The sequence below is a fragment of the Lepidochelys kempii genome, chromosome 2 (assembly GCF_965140285.1).
Source record: "Lepidochelys kempii isolate rLepKem1 chromosome 2, rLepKem1.hap1, whole genome shotgun sequence".
NCBI classification, from domain to species: domain Eukaryota; kingdom Metazoa; phylum Chordata; order Testudines; family Cheloniidae; genus Lepidochelys; species Lepidochelys kempii.
The window spans coordinates 243,363,391-243,383,739 of NC_136381.1; the positions used below are offsets into that span (position 1 = coordinate 243,363,391).

At 44.8% G+C, this 20,349-nt stretch overlaps 1 protein-coding gene across 4 annotated transcripts in view; it reads left to right on the forward strand.

Annotated features, from left to right (window-relative positions):
* The first annotated feature begins 16,492 nt into the window (after positions 1-16,492).
* CCNY (cyclin Y) overlaps positions 16,493-20,349 on the forward strand; it is a 228,300-nt gene continuing 224,443 nt past the window's right edge. For 2 of the 4 annotated variants that reach the window (XM_073334457.2, XM_073334459.2), the window contains exon 1: positions 17,158-17,247. Coding sequence is in view for 1 of the 4 variants with exons in the window: in XM_073334456.2 (XP_073190557.1) it covers positions 17,094-17,247 (154 nt within the window). In the remaining 3 variants the exon portion in view is untranslated. Of the gene's footprint in view, positions 17,248-20,349 lie in introns of all 4 variants that reach the window. The other 2 variants (XM_073334456.2, XM_073334458.2) reach the window with 2 other exon arrangements.

Below are 20,349 nucleotides of genomic sequence, written 5' to 3' on the forward strand. Positions count from 1 at the left end.
CATCTTCCAGCTCTGGGGAACTCCCCAGCTGGACCTGTTTGCAACAAAGACCAACAGAAAATGCCATTGTTATTGTTCCCGGGAAGGTTTCAGCCCAGGCTCATTGACAGATGTTTTTCTGCTACCCTGGAGGTACCTGGAAGGATCCCCTCCTGTGTGCCTTCTCTCTTTCTTGGGACCCCAGCTGCTTCCTCCATCCCAACCTGCAAATCTTCCACCTGACAGCCTGGGTACTGCATGGTTAACACCACCTTTGGAGAGACCCTTTCCTACGGATGTTGAGAAAGTGCTTCTGAATAGTAGAAAACCCTCAAAAAGGGGCACTCATCTGGAACTGCATCTTCATTTGGTCCCATCAAAAAAGGCGTATCTCCAGAGCATGCACCTTGAACCTTGTACTGGACCATTTTCTATACCTAAAACATCAGAGTTTTAAATTAGCTCTATGAGAGTATATCTGGCAACTATTTCGGCCATCCACACTTTGGTGGATAGTAGATCCCTTCTCTCTGATCCCATTAAAAATCTGGTGAAAAAGGACTTGGTCAGATTGTACCCTCACATGGAAGATCTTATCCATCCTTGGGATCTGAACTTGGTCCTAGAAAAATTGATGGGACCTCCATTTGAATCTCTTACAACTTGCTCTCTGCTCCACCTATCTAGAATGGTAGCAATTGTAGTTGCCATTACCTCAGCCAGAAGGATGGGCAAGCTGAGAGCAGTAGTGTCAGAGCCTACCTGTACAGTTTTCCGTAACAATAAAGTTTATCTCTGCCCTCACCCTAAATTTCCCACTAAGATAGTGTAGCGAGGAGGTGTGGCCTCCTTCAGAAGTGGACGCGGAGGGAATGCCACAAGCCGACTGGCCACATGCCAGAAGCAAAGGGGCGGGACAGGAAGCGGAAGTATAAAAGGTCGGCCCAGCAGCTCAGTTGAGAGGGAGCTGCTGAAGGAGACAGATGCATCTTCCCCACTGCTGGAGTAGGATGCCAAGGAGAACTGCTGCTGCCGCCACGGGGACCAGCCCAGACCCTGCTGATGCTGAGGTGCTTCTACCGCTACACTTGGTGGTGCATCCTGGGCAGACTGAGGATGACCCCTGGACACAGGTACAGCCGAGGGGGTGAGTAGGAAGCAGCCCAGGGAAACCAGGCAACAGTCTGGCTGAGAGCAGGCCTGAAAGAAGGTCAGCTTGTTGCAGGTGAATCCCCGCTGACCCAGTGGCAGACTACTCCACCCCTGCTATGGCCCTGGGCTGGGACATGGTGGAGTTGGGCGAGCCTGTGTCTCCCCCGCCACCCCAATCATGGGGTGGCAGTAGTCGCCCTCCTTGGGTCAGGAGGCCTGCACTCCTCAGTCACCCCTACTTGAGCCCCACAGACTGCATCTGGTGCTCACCCAGACCTGAGCTCCAAAGACTGGGCTTGGTGCTCACCCCTACCTGAGCCCCTACACTGGGCTGGTGCTACAGCTCTACCTGACTGCAGGCCAGAGCCTGGACTGTTTGCTGCCCCGCCCTGCTTAACAGTTACCTACCTTTCTGTAACTTTTCTTCAAGATGTGTTGCACGTGTCCATTCCATGACCCACCCTCCTTCTCCTCTCTGTCGTAGTCTATCTGGTATGAAGGAACTGGAGGGTGGAGAGGGGAGTCAGGGGCAGCTCCACCCTCTTATACTAGCACACAGGGGCATGTGACAACAGAGTGCTCAAGCCATCCCAATGCTCAAGCCATCCCGAAGGAAAAAGTTCTCCATCTGTGCTCAAGGTGCACACACACCTACAGTGGAATGGATATGTACAACACATCTCAAACAACAATTATAGAGAGGCAGTTAATTGTTTTTCTGCACTGTTTGTTCAAGAAAAATGAATTTGAGAAGATATATCTTCTGGTTTTCAAGCCAAGCCTACGGAGGAGGGTTGCAGCCTGTAGTCATATGCTGTAATATGCTCCCACATTATTTCTTAGAATTTAATAAATTATCACAATGTGCTCTATACCTTGCAGTGATTGAGCCTAAACTGTGATTGAGCTGTCATGATTTAACGTCTTTTGAATCGTCTCCTTTGAAGAACAGTTTGAAAACAAAGGCCTAGTTTCACCAGCATTTCACTCCAGTTTTACATTAGTGTGACATCACTGAGTGCAATTAGCTTACACTGCCATAAAACTGGAGTGATGGAATGGTGTATCAGGCCTAAGAACATTAATAGCGTTGGAAAACAATAAAATTCGAATGCAGAAACAGAGGCTTGCTTTATCTCAATAAACCACCTCAAGTGGAATCCTGTGGTTGGTATGAGTCAATCAGCAGAGTGCATTTTTGGAAAGTGAGAGCCAGTGATTTGCAGCAGGTGTGGACAATACTAATCTAAAAAGCAAAAAAAGTGGTCCAGATTCTGGTGTAAATTGGTGCCTCTTCATTGATTTTGATAGTGCTTTGGTGACTTATACCAGCTGAGTATGTGGCCTAATATGTTTTAAATCAATATGCTGATTTCCTGTTTAGCCATAAATTGCTGGATTTAAAGAAAAATGTCAGGTCATCTTTAGGAGTCCCAACTTCTAAAACACCAGTGCTGCTTGGGATTGCAGCAAACTGGGGATGTACAATTACCCACTCCTATTGTGCTTAGAGAATGTTGGATGATTTAAAGGAAACCTCTGTTTTATTTCTACTAAGAGGCAGACTCAAGTCTACTGTTTTGGCTTTGACTATTTTAAATTGGCCAATAATATTAACTTAATGTACTTTGGTTATATTTATATTCCTTATACTTTTATTTATGTACTTGCTAGCACAATCTATTTTCACTTCACCATATGGTGTTTCTTTATCTACTTTTGTTCTTTTCTCATCAGTGATTATTTTTCTCTGGAGTATGTGAAATGTAGTCACAGACATCCAGTGGGAAGCGTTTTTAGGTCAGTGACTAATTTTCCCAGGGCCATATTACAAGCTCTGGTGACTTACACTGGCTCTATTTAGAGTAGAAAGATGGCTACTTTCATATCTTTTTAGATTTTCTTCTCTCAGTTGATTTACTTCTGCCTCCCCACTCAGTCAAGTGATGTTGTGGGTAGAGTTCATAAGCCACAGAAACTTCAAAGTGATTTGTTCCTTAATTATATCAATCTCTACCAGGCATTTCAAGATAGGCATGGGACATGCATCAAAGAACTCTACTGTGTATACCTTAAAGTACCATATGAATCATGTATTTTGTTTAATTATTTGGCTCCCATTTCTATAATATCTGAGTAACTCAGTCTCTACTTTCAGAGTAACAGCCGTGTTAGTCTGTATTCGCAAAAAGAAAAGGAGTACTTGTGGCACCTTAGAGACTAACAAATTTATTTGAGCATAAGCTTTCCTGAGCTACAGCTCACTTCATCGGATGCATCGGGGTGAGGGAGTGAGATAACCTGGATTTGTGCAGGAAATGGCCCACCTTGATTATCATACACATTGTAAAGAGAGTGGTCACTTTGGATGGGCTATTACCAGCAGGAGAGTGAGTTGGGGGGGGGGGGAGCGGAGGGTGAGAACCTGGATTTGTGCTGGAAATGGCCCAACTTGATGATCACTTTAGATAAGCTATTACCAGCAGGAGAGTGAGTTTGTGTGTGTATGGGGGTGGGGGGGTGAGAAAACCTGGATTTGTGCTGGAAATGGCCCACCTTGATTACCATGCACGTTGTAGGGAGAGTGGTCACTTTGGATAAGCTGTTACCAGCAGGAGAGTGAGTTTGTGTGTGTGGTTTTTGGAGGGGGGTGAGGGAGTGAGAGAACCTGGATTTGTGCAGGAAATGGCCCACCTTGATTATCATACACATTGTGAAGAGAGTGGTCACTTTGGATGGGCTATTACCAGCAGGAGAGTGAGTTTGTGGGGGTGGGGAGGCGGAGGGTGAGAAAACCTGGATTTGTGCTGGAAATGGCCCAACTTGATGATCACTTTAGATAAGCTATTACCAGCAGGACAGTGGGGCGGGAGGAGGTATTGTTTCATGGTCTCTGTGTGTATATAATGTCTTCTGCAGTTTCCACGGTATGCATCCGATGAAGTGAGCTGTAGCTCACGAAAGCTCATGCTCAAATAAATTGGTTAGTCTCTAAGGTGCCACAAGTACTCCTTTTCAGTCTCTACTGCATTTATCCTCAGACCACCCCTGTGAGGGAGAAAAGTGCTATTATCCCTATTTTATAGATGGGGTACACAGAGGATAAGCGATTTGCCCAAAGTCACACAGAAAGCCTGCGGTGCAGCAGGAAATTGAACCCAGGTCTTCTAACTCCCAGACCAGTGCTCTAACCACTGGACCATCCTTCTTAAGTAAAGAATAAAAAAATGTCCTGCCCCAGATTGCTCACCATCGAAGACGTTACAGGTGGATAAAACAGACAACTGTGGGAGAATATAGCTAAACATTCCCTCAAGCCACATAGGATGCCTTTGAAACCACAGCATCTCAATAGCAACTATAATATCCTCTAGCAGGGTCATGTGGCTAAAGATTTCTGGGTTAGCTGAGGATGTGCAAAATAAACCAGAAAATCTGCCTTTTGTGGGACCAGAGATGAAATGCTGGAAAAAGTCAGGGATTCCAGATCCACTCTGTGTTTGCTAGGTTTGTAGTAGTCTTTGCACAGAAAATAGGCACCTTCTTATTACCAGATGCAAGAACAGGTTACCAAACCTGTTAATTGATAGAAGAGAGCGTTCCATAACATCCTTCTCTTTTTCTAGCCTCACCCTTGCTATGCTTTTTTCTTCCCAGTACCCATGGCAGGCCCAGCAGTCTCTGACGGCAGACTCCTCCTCATATAGAGTTGTAGTTTGTGGGTGCCTTCCAGTTCAGGGCTTGATCCACAAATCCATGGATTCTACCTTATTCCAGCCCTGAAGGATATCATGCCCAGGGGGATGAATTTGAGAATAAAAACAGGCTTATATTGGTCATGTGTACTTTTCTTAAAGAGGAAGCTTGATTTGTTGCTTACATGTGCTCCTCTCCCCAGGGGTGATTCAGATGAGAAGGGTTTATAGATGGCACTACAAAAGTTATTCAGATTTTGCAAGCTAGACTGAAGCGCTCTGCGGACACCATAGTATGTGAGAGTCCTTTTAATTAACTACACCCTTTCCCTCCCACACCCTTCGCTTTATTCATGTTTTCTCTTATATAAATGGAAGATCCCATCTGATCATGAAAAAGAAATAAATCTACTTCATTTCTTTTGTCTGCCTTCTTAGATAGTTTGATATTGGTGCATGCTGACAATGGGTATGCATCTCTTCCTTTCACAGTTAGCAACACATGAAGACCTTTTCTTCCTAATGCCATGTCTACACTACAGTATTAAGTCGACTTTAGTTATGTTGATGATGATAAGTCACTTTAATAACATCAGTGGATCACGTCCACCCAACACTCCTTGTGTTGGCTCTGCACATCCACAGTCATTGCTCTCGCATTGACAGAGAGAGCGTTGCATCATAGGCAGCTATCCCACAGTGCAACTCACCACCCTCTGCCACTGGGAGCTCTGGGAGCGGATCGCAGTAAATCATGGGGACGTGCTCGCTGTCCTGTGATGCAGTGCTTTCCATCTCATAATTCCATGGGCTTCCTGCTTCATTTTGCACTGTTTTTCAACAGTCCTTGTAAGCTGTGCGCCCGACATCTCTGCCTGAGCTCATGGATCCTGAGCTACTGACCAATGATGAGTGTTATGAACACCATGTGGCTGGTTCTGCACTATTTCATGAGCTGCAAAACACTGAGTGATGCCTGCCCTGCTGTCTGCCATGGAAACAAATAGTTCAAGATTTCTGTTGGCATTCATGGAGCAGCTGCATATGGTGGCCCATCGGTAGTGGGCTCGGGAAACAAGCCCTGAGTGGAGGGATTGCATCGTGAAGCAAGTATGGGATGATGAGCAGTGGCTGCAGAACTTTTGGATGTACAAAGCCACCTTCCTGGAACTATATGGAGGTTGCCCCAGCACTGCTGTGCAAGGACATCAGAATGAGAATTGCCCTCAGAGTGGAAAAGCAAGTAGCAATCACTGTGTGGAAGCTGGCAACTCCAGACTTCTACCAGTCAGTTGCGAATCAGTTTGGAGTTGGAAAGTCCACTGTGGGGGCGGTGGTGATGCAAGTGTGTGGTATCATTAATTGCCTCTTCTTACAAAGGACTCTGACTCACAGTAATGTGCTGGAAACAATTGATGGCTTTGAGACAGTGAGATTCCCTAACTGCGGCAGGGCAATATATGGAATGCATATTCCAATTTTGGCCCCCAACGTCGTACATCAACTGAAAGGGATACTTCTCCATTGTCTTGCAGGCGCTGGTGGCTCACCGGAGTTTCTCTGACATCAGCATGGGGTGGTCAGGGAAGGCGCATGGAACATGCATCTTTTGGAACACTGGATTGTATAGAAAGCTGCATGCTGGGACTTTCTTTCCAGACCAGAAGATTCCAGTGGGGAATGTGCAAATGCCCACAGTGATCCTTGGACACCCAACATACCTCCATCCAGCCTGAGTCTTTCATTGATAGTCTCCCTCCGTGCTCTTGTTTCGCTATATGCTGCATCTGTTGACTGCAGCACTTTGTGAAACATATCCTCCTTACTCCTCCTGGGTTGCCACGCTCTGCTGGTGTGGAGGAGTGGGTTCTCAAGGGCACATCTGCAGAAGCCAAAGAAACAATGAACAGAGACAGTGTTGTGAGTGTGTTCACTGCTGTGAATCACAAAAGTTACATACACCTCTTTCCCACTGTCCCTTGGCTAGCACACAGTTCAGCATGAGTCCCAATAATGGTGTGTTTGGGTGGAGGTTAAGGGGGAATGGGCAAGAAGGGACAAAGGGTGGTTTGAGAAGGCGGTTACTATAAGTGTCTAGGGAGCCTATTCTGAATATTGGTACCCTTTTCCACAGGCTAGGGTAATCGAACCCAATATCTCACCCCTAAGGGTAACCCAGGATGCAAGGGTGTAACTCCTGCATGCATGTGGCTTCAGACTGGCTCCGTATGCTGCTCGCCTGTGTGCCACTCTGGTCCCTGCAGAAATAATTGCCACCAGCGAGGTCTGAGCCCAAGTGCTGCTGCCTGATGCAGTGAGGCGGAGTGGCCTCTCTCCCGACTTGAGAGCAAGGGACCACTACAACCTACAGGACAGTTTCCGAGAGATCCCTATGGAGGATTTCCAGGACATCCTCATGTACATTAACCAACTTTTCCGCCATGGTTCCGCCATTGTGTGGACAGACAGGCTCTATTGTTAATTTTTGTCCCTTATCCCTCCTCTACCATATAACAATGTACAGGAGAGCTCAATCTCCTCTCACTGTACAAAAATGAGCACTTATTGGCACTCCCCTCTCCTGCATCCTGCGCACCACAACTGGAGTGCTGGGACTGGCTAGACTTCTCCAGAGTGGAAAAAAGGTCCTGACTTGCCGCGCCATCAGAAGACCCGGCCATGTGCTCCACATCATCCTCCAGCTCTACCTTCTTGTCCACCACTTTGTCATCATGGTTGAGTCCGCTGGCCACTGCCTCCACTGACCCCAAAGTATCCATGGGACTCTTGATGGTGGATGTGGGGTTGTCGCCAAGAATGGCGTGCAGCTCTTTATCGAAATGGCATGTCTTTGGCGCCACACCAGAGTGATAGTTGATCTCCCAGTAGACCCAGTAGCTTCAGTCACTTCTGTAACTGTCTGTAGATCAAAGGACCAGTTGAGAGCCACCATTAACACCTTCCACCATAACAACACCTCTCACCTCAGCTCTGCTTACACTCCCAGGACAGTCTAAGATGCCGACACTCTGAATGACCTGTGTCCCAGACAGAAAGAAAAAGAATGGGGGAGGGGAAGGAGAGTGCACACAGCGCCCTGGCATGGGAGAGAAAAGGGACTAGGGGATTTTGATATGGGGAGAATGGGGGACACACTGAAACCACATAATGGGGCAAAGGGAGGAATGGGGGTCTGTGGATGTGGGGTGAAGGGCATACAGAGCACCTAGACTGGGGGACAGTAGTATGGGGAAGGAGATATTAAAGCACACGGGGTCTCTGGCATGTGGCAGAGGAGGCAATGGGGCACACAGAGCCCCTCTTATTGCGGGGGGAAAAATGGGAGACCCTGGCAGTAGGGGGAATGTGAGGGTACACAGAGTCTGTGGTATGAGGGATGGGAGCTGCTGGGAGTCCCTGAAATACAGAGGGAAGTGAGAGGGCACACAGGGAACAGAAGAATTCCTGGAGGCCCTGTGGTGAGCAGTGAGCTTGGCCTTGAAGCAACAAAGCGTGTGACCCTCTAGTTTTAAGAGAGACCCCTAACTATTTGAGCCTGCCCTTACAGGTGCTGACAACACCTGACAGAAAGGTTGCAACTATTATAAGATGTACTTAATTGCACTTTTAGTCCACTTGGGATCAAACATTTGATACCCTTACTTGTGGCTCCTACAATTAGATCCACCAGAAAACCCCATCTACAAACTCTAACTGCATGATTACACAGTGGTTTTTGTCACTGCATGTGTTCTAGTGATTTTTTTTTTCTTGCTCGATTTCTTTCTTAAAGAAAATAACCACAGCAAGGGACTCCATGTGACCAGCAAAGGAAATGTGTCAGATATTAATTTACTCGTGAACTTGCCTGCATGGTTTAAACAAACAATCAAGTGGAAAATGTTCACAAGTTAAGACACTTTTGCAGAAGTAATGCCAACAGATCTGACCAGCAACAAAACCTTATGTAAACACAGTATTTCTCCACCTACATCTAACCAACTATTTATTTCAACCATTAAACACCACCTCCTAAAACAGGTACTAATTGGACTGATCTCTCACATGTTGCATTGCTCTGTGGAGAAGCATATTGCATTGTGATTTAAGAATTAGGTCTCCCCAAGGCTAGCTAAGGCTAGGGGTAGTGTGGCTGAAGAACTTGCAGACTGCCCTCCACCACCACATCCTGCTACAGTGTAGAGCTAAAGCGTCAGATGAAGCTGTCAGCCTTTATGACAGGGTTGTCTTGTGAGGCAGCTATTGAAGCACCAGAGGAGGTTGAGAAGCTGAGAGAAGACTCAGGGATATAGACATTCTGGAATAATTTCTACATTTACAAAAAAGTCTCCGCGCTTTCTGGATGGAGAAGGGAAGGCTGGTTCTCAGTCATGCAGTGGAGGCATAGAGCTCCTGGCAGTCAGACAACTGAGCCCACAATATGAAATGGTGGCCGCAGTGCTCCCAGCCTCTTTATTTGAAGGGAGAAAAGACTTATTTCCTTCCCCATGGCCAAAGAAGTGGCGGTGATAGCAAAGGCAGACACTATCCAGACCCCTCTTTGCCCCTTTCCCTCCCAAGTCCAGTAGTGTCTGAGAGAGCTAAGTAGCTGTGACCCAGATCCTCAAAGGTATTTAGGCTCCTAACTGGCACTGGTTTCCATGCAGGTTAGGAGCCTAAATACCTTTGAGGATCTGGGTCTGTATGACTGATTAATAATAGTAGCCTGGTGTTTGGAAGTGCTGAGCACAACCAATTCCAACTGAAATCAGTGCAGTTACACCAGGGATGAATCCAGCCCAGTGGGTGTAATAGCATTCTTCCTTTAGCTGACAATGGGTCTATTAAATGCAAGTGGCAGCAGAATAGCCAGACTGAGTACACTCTGTTGCTAGACATACCTCTTTGCAATGTTTATGTTCTGTTTATATGTGTAGGTATTTATATTACATTCGTTCTTTATTCTTGGACTTCATTAAAAGGTCTGTTCTCCTCTGTAGATGGAGTCTCATTAAATAGTACTCAAATAAATTTCTCTCATTTTCCAGAATTATTTAAACCCTGATGTTTGTTCTCTCTCCACTTCCTTGATGTGTAGGCACTTAGCACTGAAAGGTTAACTAGAAGTCTCTAGTCTCAGCTCCATTTGACAGAAAATCCACATATCCTCAAGGGCATTCACCTCTTTAAAGTCCCAAGATGGAGTTTTATGTCAGGTTAATTATATAATTCTTTACAATTTGACACAATGAATCAGAATAAACACAAATAGGTTGAATGACCAGATTAAATTTCTAATTAGCATAGAATTAGATTTTTTTTAATATGGATGTGTCAATCATCTCCACATAAAAATGACATTTACTCTTATTTAACTCTGTTTTTTCTTACTACCTTTGGGATAACAGACTTTATTTTCTAAACCTTATTTATCATACATGGAACATATATATTTAAATGTGCCATTAGGAACACAATACATTTATTGGTTCAGAGACTGCAGAAGTTATACGCTATAAATGAAGCATGTCAAAAATTCTTTCCATTATTGAAATTGAATGGTGACCAAATTGTCTTGTCTTAGTTAAGAGATGACAAGAATTTTTTCATTTTAACTAAAAGTAAAGGAGTACTTGTGGCACCTTAGAGACTAACCAATTTATTTGAGCATAAGCTTTTGTGAGCTACAGCTCACTTCATCGGATGCATACTGTGGAAAGTGTAGAAGATCTTTTTATATACACACAAAGCATGAAAAAATACCTCCCCCCACCCCACTCTCCTGCTGGTAATAGCTTATCTAAAGTGATCACTCTCCTTACAATGTGTATGATAATCAAGTTGGGCCATTACCAGCTATTACCATCAGGAGAGTGGGGTGGGGGGAGGTATTTTTTCATGCTTTGTGTGTATAAAAGATCTTCTACACTTTCCACAGTATGCATCCGATGAAGTGAGCTGTAGCTCACGAAAGCTTATGCTCAAATAAATTGGTTAGTCTCTAAGGTGCCACAAGTACTCCTTTTCTTTTTGCGAATACAGACTAACACGGCTGTTACTCTGAAACCTTTCATTTTAACTGTTTCTCTCCCTCTCTGTGTGAAACTTGCAAGCTGCTAATTGTGTTAGTACATCCTAAGACAGAGAGAGACTCAAAGCTATACTTTGTAACAACAGAAACAGCACACAGAGACTCCCCACCCTTTTGTTGTATTTATCTCGCTTTAACAATTGTAATTAAAATAGAGATAGAGGATGTTTGTGGATGGATGCTTGGTGTAGATAATAAATGAATGATCAGGGAGGTGCCAGCCGAGGAGTTCAGTATCCGGCCAAAGAATGCGCAGAGTGGAGACAACCAGAGGACCCCCGGAGGGCAGACTGGAATCCACCCAACAGCCTCAAGGAGGGGAGAACCAAAGAACAAGATAACATCTGGCAGCACAGAGCCGTCAGGAATGTGCCATCTGCTGATCAATTCAGCAACAGCATGATGAAGAAATTCCCATAGACTGGTATAGGAATAAATTCCTACAGAAATAGACTCTAGAAACTGAGAACTTTGAGTCCGGTTCTGCTACCACCCTCCAGGAGCATCGGACGCGCAACTGACAAAGACTCAGCTCCACTCTCATGCCCAAGTTACCTGGCTGGTAACTTGGCATGAGCAACCTCCAGGCTGGTAACTATAACAAATTTGCAGGACCTGTGTGTGTGTATGAATGAAAGTGTGAATGAATGTGAAACTGAATGAAATGTTATAGCTATAACTGACTGCCTACTCTGATTATTTTTGTATTCACAATAAATGTGACATTTTGTCTTATCCCCTTTAATAAGATCCTGCTAGTTTTTATTTTATTGGTATAACACAGAGACTGAAGAAATTATACCCTATAAATGAAGCATGTCAAAAATTCTTTCCATTATTGAAATTGAATGGTGATCAAATTGTCTTGTCTTAGTTAAGAGATGACAAGAAGTTTCATTTTAAACTTTTATTTTCAAGGGTTTATAAAACTTTGCTCTGGGGCTAAAATTTTGATGTTTTATTGCAAGTAGGACCTCTGTTCACCATTAGGGGGCAGAATGGGATGGAAGTTGTATGACAGAAGTTTCTATTCTAGCTTATTTTCTTTTCCAGATGTAAATTATGAGCCTGGAAAATGTAATCCATTTAAAAAGATATGGTTGCCACCAGTCTATTATTTATAATGCATTCCTACTTTTTCACTTCTGTCTTCCATGTTATTTATTCTACAGACTGAAAATGATTTTGGATTAAAAACTATCTTCCAGATTCTTGTACATCAACAGTGGTACCTGGAGTCAAAAGACTTCTCATTTTAAGCAATACAATGATCCACCTCAGACTGTCCCAATCATTTACAAGTTTTCATGAACGTTATAGGAAGATCTCAGAGATCAAACCTTATGAATCCCGATGGGTTCCATCTTCATAACTTGACAGGAACCCTCCTTATTGAAGCCCACTCCCCTTCCTGTGGGATAAGCTGTGTAGTTATGCAGGAGTAAGTGCCATATAAGCCTAGTCAGCTCCAAGCAGGCCAATCTTCAAAGGCCTGGGCCTAGTGTTGAGGGGCTTTATGGTTGTTCTGCAGTAGGCAGAATAGAGCTGTTCACAGAAGAAAGAAGCTCATGCTGATCTCTGATCAAATGAAACACACAACAGATCTTCCTTTGAAGTCAATGGAACTTAACCAAGTTAATAATGGTTCAGGGAGCAGCTCTGACTTTACTGTACCAAGAGCTATCAAATAATAAGATTTGCATCATGCATTAGTCTCTAAGGTGCCACAAGTACTCCTTTTCATCATGCATTTGATGTCACTAAAATAAAGTCATTATAATTGAACATCCAAGAATATCTTTTTGACATTTATTTCACAGGTGTTTTGGGTTCAGCTCTTGTGTAGCACCAGCAGGAGTCCATTATCCTGTGGCAATGTTCTCTTCCCTTGACATTATCTTTTAAATACATAATGTAGCACCAGCCTCTTTTATCAATAGACTGCCAACTAAGTGAGATTTGAGGGTGAAACCAAGAAGAATACAAGTCAAGATAAAATTGAGAACACAAGTAACCAAATAGGAAAAGAGAAAATTACATTAATTTGTTCAAAATGTCTTGTACATTTTTAAAGGCTGCTTTTTAAATGTCTAGTTTTAATTGTTTCAAAACTCACCTCCAGTAACAACTTTTGATTCTTCTGTCTTCCATCTTATCTAGTAGGAATTTTGTATTCAATTCTAATAGAAGGTGCCTAACTCCAGATTTACACATGCACAAACTGTTTTTAAAAGGTGCTGAGACACTCTCATTAAAGGGATGAATCCAGCCCATTGCATTTAATGGCATATCTCCTGCAGCAGACGTTGCATTTACTTAGCGCCAAGAGAAACAGATTGGCAAGAGTGAACACACTCTGTTAGTTACTAGCATGTATGGCTAGATGTATGTCTGTGAAATATTTCTGTTTTGTTTATTTAGGTACCATTTTATAAGTGCTTGTTTTTGGCCAAAGTTTCTTAGTGTTATAGATGAAAACACATACAATATATAAAGTTATACAAAGAACCTAGTGTGCCAGAAATGAACTAATACGTCATAATGTTATGAATACTGTTATGTAATAATTGTTAGTGAGGGAAAATTATAGTATATTGGGGGAAAGTGTAATGTTTATTATATGCCTATAATGCTCAAATTCAATGGGTGTGTACAGGAAGGTAACCCACTGGCTTCCCAGATAAGAATACCCAGGCACACAATCAAAAGACAGTAGCATCCATCAAGGCTCCAGGCTGAAATGGCACAGCTGTTTTGCCAGGGTGGGAAAGGATCAAAAGAGATCAAAAAGGACTACAAACTGTTAAAAAGTGTCTTGATCCCTGTGAAGAAGGTGAGGGACTGTCCAGACAGTATCAGTGAGTTCTGACAAGGGAGGCATACAGACAGAGAGAGGCTCCATGGAAGAGATGATAGAAAGCCAGTCCTAACTAGGGTTCTCATGTGGAAGACACCTGCTAGGCTGGACATGTGTAGTGTGTTTTACTGTTGTTAGGTTTTCTCTAATATGCTTTTGTTCTAAAAAAATAATACTTTGCTTGAAGAAAACTATTTGATCAGTGCTTACCACTGTCATTGTCCCAGAAGGTACAGAAATATAGGGTCTGAACCTAAGTCAGACCTGCTAAGGCAACCATGGTAAGTACCAGAGGACGGCAACCCAGGGCCTGGTCTGTGAGTGGGAGAATTGCATGATTCCACCTAAGCCAGATGATAGCGAGAGGTTTGAGGCTGAAAGGTGGGTGCACTTGACAGGACCAGTTTAGCTCAGTCACTGTGACACCTGGCTAATGATGGAAAGTACTAGACATTACAGTGCACAAGCTAACACTTTTCCTAAAAAAGGAAAACAAAAAGTTTTAATTTCTGTTTCTTTGGATGAAACTCAGACATTCACTCCCAATGGAAGAAAATAGGAAAGATGCTCCCATTAATATGTGTTACTAAAGTAAAGTACAAACAGCCATGGGTAAGTAAACAAATAACTCATCAAAAGTTGTGCATTTATAAAGGTTACACACCTTTTTGGGTGCTACTGCAATATTGTCAACCTCAAGCATTCAAATATGAGTCAGGCCTCATAAAATTGTAATTGGCTAAAAGATGAGATTTACTTTTAAAAAACTGGATTCTTTTCCTCTGCTTTCTGAGCCTCTAGGGTGCCTTAGAGCATGTTATCAAAGATTTTTATGCAACTATGAGGTCCAGAAATGTACTTTTTAAAGGATGAAAGCTGAAACTCTCATGTAATCACATGACTCCAGGAGTTGAGGTTTTAAGAACAGTACCAAATCTCATGAGACTACTGCTTTGAGCCACCACAGTATAAAGCCACAAGACAAAACTCTTTTCATAACCTGAGAAGTATAGGTTTCTTCTACCAATGTTGGCAATCCAAAGTGTTCAACAATCATGAATCAGGCCTCCAAAAATCATGAGATTGGCTTAAAATAATGCGATGTTTAAAAAAATAAATAACATTTGGAAATCTACAATTAATTTCTTCTAAACACTCGGCACAGCAATCAATCAACAATAATTCATATAAAGCACAATCTCCGTCTTGCGTAGCACGAAAACCGAGAGTAGTCACTCTGCTGTTTGGGAAAGCTATGAATATAGAGACAATGGAGTGTAGGAAGACAGCACTGCATTGGTTACACTCACTTCATGTTCGGGAGATTATCTTTGTCACCTTCAGGGCTAGAAACAATTTTATGCAAATTAATACTTAAGAAACTGACGGCTTAGAATACTATTTGCCAAAGAAAGTTTCCTACTTGCCATTGGTGAATGTCTGTCGCGAGGTGGAGAGGCAGAGGATGTAATTTGGATTAGGTGGCTAGCCCCTATAGTTTGATCAATCATAAATTATAAAGGGCCTATTTTCTGGTTGAGGTTTGAATGGAAATGACATCTTAAGAATGCATCCGATGAAGTGAGCTGTAGCTCACGAAAGCTGATGCTCAAATAAATTGGTTAGTCTCTAAGGTGCCACAAGTCCTCCTTTTTGTTTTAAGAATACAGAGGCTCTTGTGAGTTTTCTGTCATTTGGGGCAAAAATAGCGGAAGAACAACCTGTGTGATTTCCATGCTGTCAAACCTGACCCCTCGTCCTGATTCACTCCCATACCCAAGCTCCAGCTCTGTGCCTAACTGGACTGTCTGGCTGGCCCATCTCTATTACTTTCAGTTTGTTCTGTAAAAAGAAAAGGAGGACTTGTGGCACCTTGGAGACTAACCAATTTATTTGAGCACAAGCTTTCGTGAGCTACAGCTCACTTAAGCTCATGCTCAAATACATTGGTTAGTCTCTAAGGTGCCACAAGTCCTCCTTTTCTTTTTGCGAATACAGACTAACACGGCTGCTACTCCGAAATCTGTTACAATGGGAGTCCTGCACGCCATTGACCAACACTGCAACTTAGAGCCAGGGGGTGCTGCTGGGGCACCCCCAGTTCCAGCGCCCCTGAAGCCCCTTTTGGCCAGGAGAGAATCCTGAAGAAATAAGGGAAGGGGGGGGCCGTGAAGAAAATGGGCTCAGGGGTGGGGGCGCTGATTCTTGCTTTGCAGAGGAGAAGCAGCGGGCGCATGAGCTCTGCGCAGGGGGCATGAATCTGACGGCGGGAGGGAGAAGCAGAGAGGGGGTGAGTGCGACAGACAGGGCGGCCGGAGGAGTGAGAATGGAGGGAAGCGGGGGAGAGAGGGAAGCGCGGCGGCGGCGGGATCACTCCCCCGCCCCCAAGCGCTGCCCCTGCCAGCCGCACCGGCGTGTGAGGCCGGGGCGGGTCCGAGTCTGCCCTCGCCGAGAGGCCCGGCCCCGCCAGACCGGACCTCGGTCGCAGTAAGAGCCGCCCAAGGAGCTGGGGGCCGCTGTGGGGAGCCCGGGGCTGCCTAGGGGGGGGCTCTTCCCGCAACCTGGCGGGCCGGGGGCGGGGCCTGGGGGGAAGGGGCGGGGCGGGGCCAAGGGGCGGAGCCTCGAGCGGGGCTCGGCGCGGGTGTGCAGCGGCGCGACGGGAAGGCAGCCGCAGATTGGACAGGCGCGGCCTGCCCCCGCGCGCGCGCTGCCTGCCCCCGGCCGCTCTGTTCCCTTCCAGGGCAGCCGCCGCCGCCGCGGGAGGAGGGGCTACAGCCCTGCGCCTGGGGCTTCCCCTCTCCCGAGGCGCAGCAGCAGCGCCCCAGCTGGGCGCACCCCGGGAGCGGGCGGCGCCGCTGCACGCGCCCCGTGTCTCCCTACCCAGCCCGGCGGGCAGGTGTTGCCGCCACCCGCTTGAACCGGAACCGTTTTTGCAAAGGCAGCCTGGGAGGCTGCGGTGCCGCCGCGTGCGCCGGGGGAGTGGATCCAGCCCGCTCCTGGGGAGGCGGAGGAGGAGCGCGGCCGCTCCGCCGCTGGCAATGGGGCTGTGCCTGAGCCACGCTTAGCCGGCCTGTGCCCTGCCTGCCGGGGCAGGATGATTTAGCTGCTGCGCCCTCCGCTCGGCTGGACGTGCTCGGGGCACGGCTTCTTGGATGAGCCGCCGCGGGGATCAGCCGGGGAGCGCGGCTGGAGGGAGCAGCCGCCACCGCCTCTTCCTCTGCTGCTTGTTGTTTTCTCCGCTGCTGCCCATGGCTTCTCGCCCCCGCCAGTGACGGGCTCCCCCTGCATCCTCCCGCGCCTGGCCCGGCGGCGAAGGAAGATGGGGAACACCACCTCCTGCTGCGTCTCCTCCAGCCCCAAACTACGCAGGAATGCCCACTCCCGGCTGGAGTCCTACCGCCCGGAGCCCGAGCTGAGCCGCGAGGACACGGGCTGCAACCTGCAGCACATCAGCGACCGGGAGAACATAGACGGTAAGAGAGGTGTGGGGGCTGCTGGGCTGGGGAGCTCCCGGCAGCTAGGGCAGCCCCCCCCCCACAGCCCCGCTGGGCTGGGGAAATCCCCTCTATCTCCAGCCACAGGGGCAGCCCCCGGGGAAAGGCATCTCCCACAAGCACAGGAATTGCCAAGTGGGGGACACTCGGCTGTCCTGCTCAAGGGGGGAAACATGGAAACACCCAGCCCTCCCTCTCCCCCCCCCAAACACCTTGGGAGCTCCCGTCGCCTCTTCCTTGCCGCTCAGTGTTTACTCACTTCTGTCCCCCGAGGGAATCTCTTCTCTCCCCTCCTCCTTTTCCTGGGTCTTTCGGTGATCGCAGAATATATAGCGAGACAGAGGGTTTGTTTGGGTTTTATGCCTCCATCCACAACTTCGAGGTCTTTGGATGCCCCTATACTTGTATAGCACAATGCAGCATTATTGACCCCATACTAATATGTCATGATGTAGCTCTATTTGTGTGGATTCCACCTGTGCAAGTATGTGGTACACAGTGTTAGGATCCTTGTGTGGATTCTTGCAGTGTACATTGTGCTATGGCATTATTTATCTGCCCTTTCTTCTGATTTGAGGCCTTTATAGTTCTCCCACCTTAGCATTGAATGAAAACCTGGAGTACTATTTACCCCAGACCATACTTTCAAGATCTTTGTGTGTATTTGCCCCCTCACCCAGCGTGGACTGATGTGACACTGTTTACGCTGGTCCACAGCTTCCAGATCCAATCCACTCAACTGTTTGAATTTCAAAAGCGAATTTTGGCCCACCCAAATTTCCTGAACAAAGATGGTCCGTGGACTCAACTGGTTATCTGTTGCTATGTGCATGCCAAAGCCAATCCTGGTTGAGGGATAAAACATAAAGAAAAACCCAGATAGTTATGGAAGTGGGAGGAATTTATCTTGTAACAACCTTCAGTTCCAGTGACTTATTTCCTTCCATTATACTGATGATGAGGCATTGGTATAATGGAGTGATGAATATTCTCTTTCTGCAGTATTATTGGAAAAACTTTATTCTCATTGACTTAATAATGACCAATATCCTTTTGTGTGCTCTGGTTAATTAGAACCTGGCTTATTCTTAGGTGTGATTTTAATGTTTAAGTATAAACTAGTTTCTGATTAGCTGAAATAGTTCTAAAACTTAAGTGGTAAAACATCAACTTTCTCATAGTTTGACGTGAATTTCCTTTGGTAGAAAGCCAAAAAAGTCACATTGGCATACACTTAATTTTTTTCAAAATTTTTTCATAGATTGTGATCAATTGCAAACTTTGTTTTAAACCAGTTCTCACCATTGGCTAAAATTTAGCTCTTAATAATAGAGTAATTTTACCTCAGATTACGATTATTTCTTTTAATTAAGTTACATTCTGGAATTGTGACTGTTGTCTTTAAGACATTTTTGTTTCCACAGTAGCAGAAGTGGACTGTAAAAAAAAAAAAAAAAAAAGTGTAATGGTCAGGTTTGAGAAAACTGGGGAAGATTTCTGAGCCAGTTGTTGACCTGTGAATGGCTGATTCTTGTAACACCAGTGTTGTCCAGGTTGGCAGTGAACACCATTTTGCATGATGGTATGGATAATATCTAGTCATGTTTCACATCAGTAGGAAGAGGTCTTGCTCTATAGTTTTAAATGAGAGGTTTGGGTTTTTTTGAGGGGTGGGGAGTTTTTCTTTAATGTGGTGACAATACAGAAAGTTCTAAATGTCTTTCTTTGTAAACTTACTTTTTGCCAAGAATTCTCTTCATGGTTTGGTTAGACCAGTGATGCTCAACCTTTCCAGACTACTGTACCCCTTTGAAGCGTCTGATTTGTCTTGTATACCACAAGTTTCACCTCACTTAAAATATGCTTTCTCACAAAATTAGACCTAAAAATACACGTGTCACAGCACACTAGTAATGAAAAATTGGTCTTTTTAATTTTTACCATATAATTATAAAATAAATCAGTTGGTATATAGATACTGTAATTATATTTTAGTGAATCGTATATAGAGCAGTATAAACAAGTTGTATGAAATTTTAATTTGTACTGACTTTGCTAATGCTTTTTATGTAGCCTGTTGTAAAACTAGGCAAATAAGTAGATGAGTTGATGTACCCCGTGAAAGACCTCTGCGTATCCCCAAGGGTACACATACCCCTGCTTGAGAACCAATGGGTTAGACCAATTTTCAGATCAGTAACAGTACTCCATGAGTGGAAGCACTGATGGGATGTGTGTGCATGTTGTCTCTGTCCTAATAAATTCTTGTCAGTTAAAGGACCCTGTGCTTCACCAGTGGAACATAGAAAATAAATACTATCTATCTCTGTTTCATCAGGCTCAGCACTGTGGCAAATGAAGTTAAGTTCTCAGGTGGGGGAGTTGCCTTCAACTCTAAGAGCATATAACAAATTTTATGGTTTGTCTCCTTTGCCTTGCTGTTTGCTCAAATCTTGCTCCTCCCTATGATACTGATTAGGTATAGGGTCAGAGGCATCAGTTTTCATTGAGGAGACTGATGAAGAATGAGTTAGTGTTTCTTTGTTGAACACAATTGGGGATCTTATGGATAAAACTAATTTGAAATACTCACTTTTGCATATCTGTTGTGTTGCAGTCAGATCCACTGGAGGTCTTTGGTCAAAGATGATAGACTGATTACAAAATGTAATAAGACTTCTTTTTCTGGAATCTTATTTCCTGAGACTGGGTACATTTTTGTTTTTAGATTGCCATATAGTTTCAAGCAAACAGCTGTGGTGACACAATGGAAAAAAACAACAAATAGTGCACTGTAATAATATTTCTACTGTTTTTCAATAACTTGAAAAAATTTACATGAAACAATGAAGGAACAGTACTGTGGTCAATTCTTTGTGTGTGTGTGAAGAGAGAATAGAAGGTCTTGATTCTTCAAGCATCCTACAAGATATCTAAAATCCGTGAAATATTCTTGAGAGCTATTTAGCTCTTCAAGAATTGGATATTTCTTTGAAAACAAACAAAACAAAAAAAAAACTGGTGGTACCACTGTAAATAAACAGTTTGGGTACTTTGCCACTTTGTTTTTTAACCTGTGTT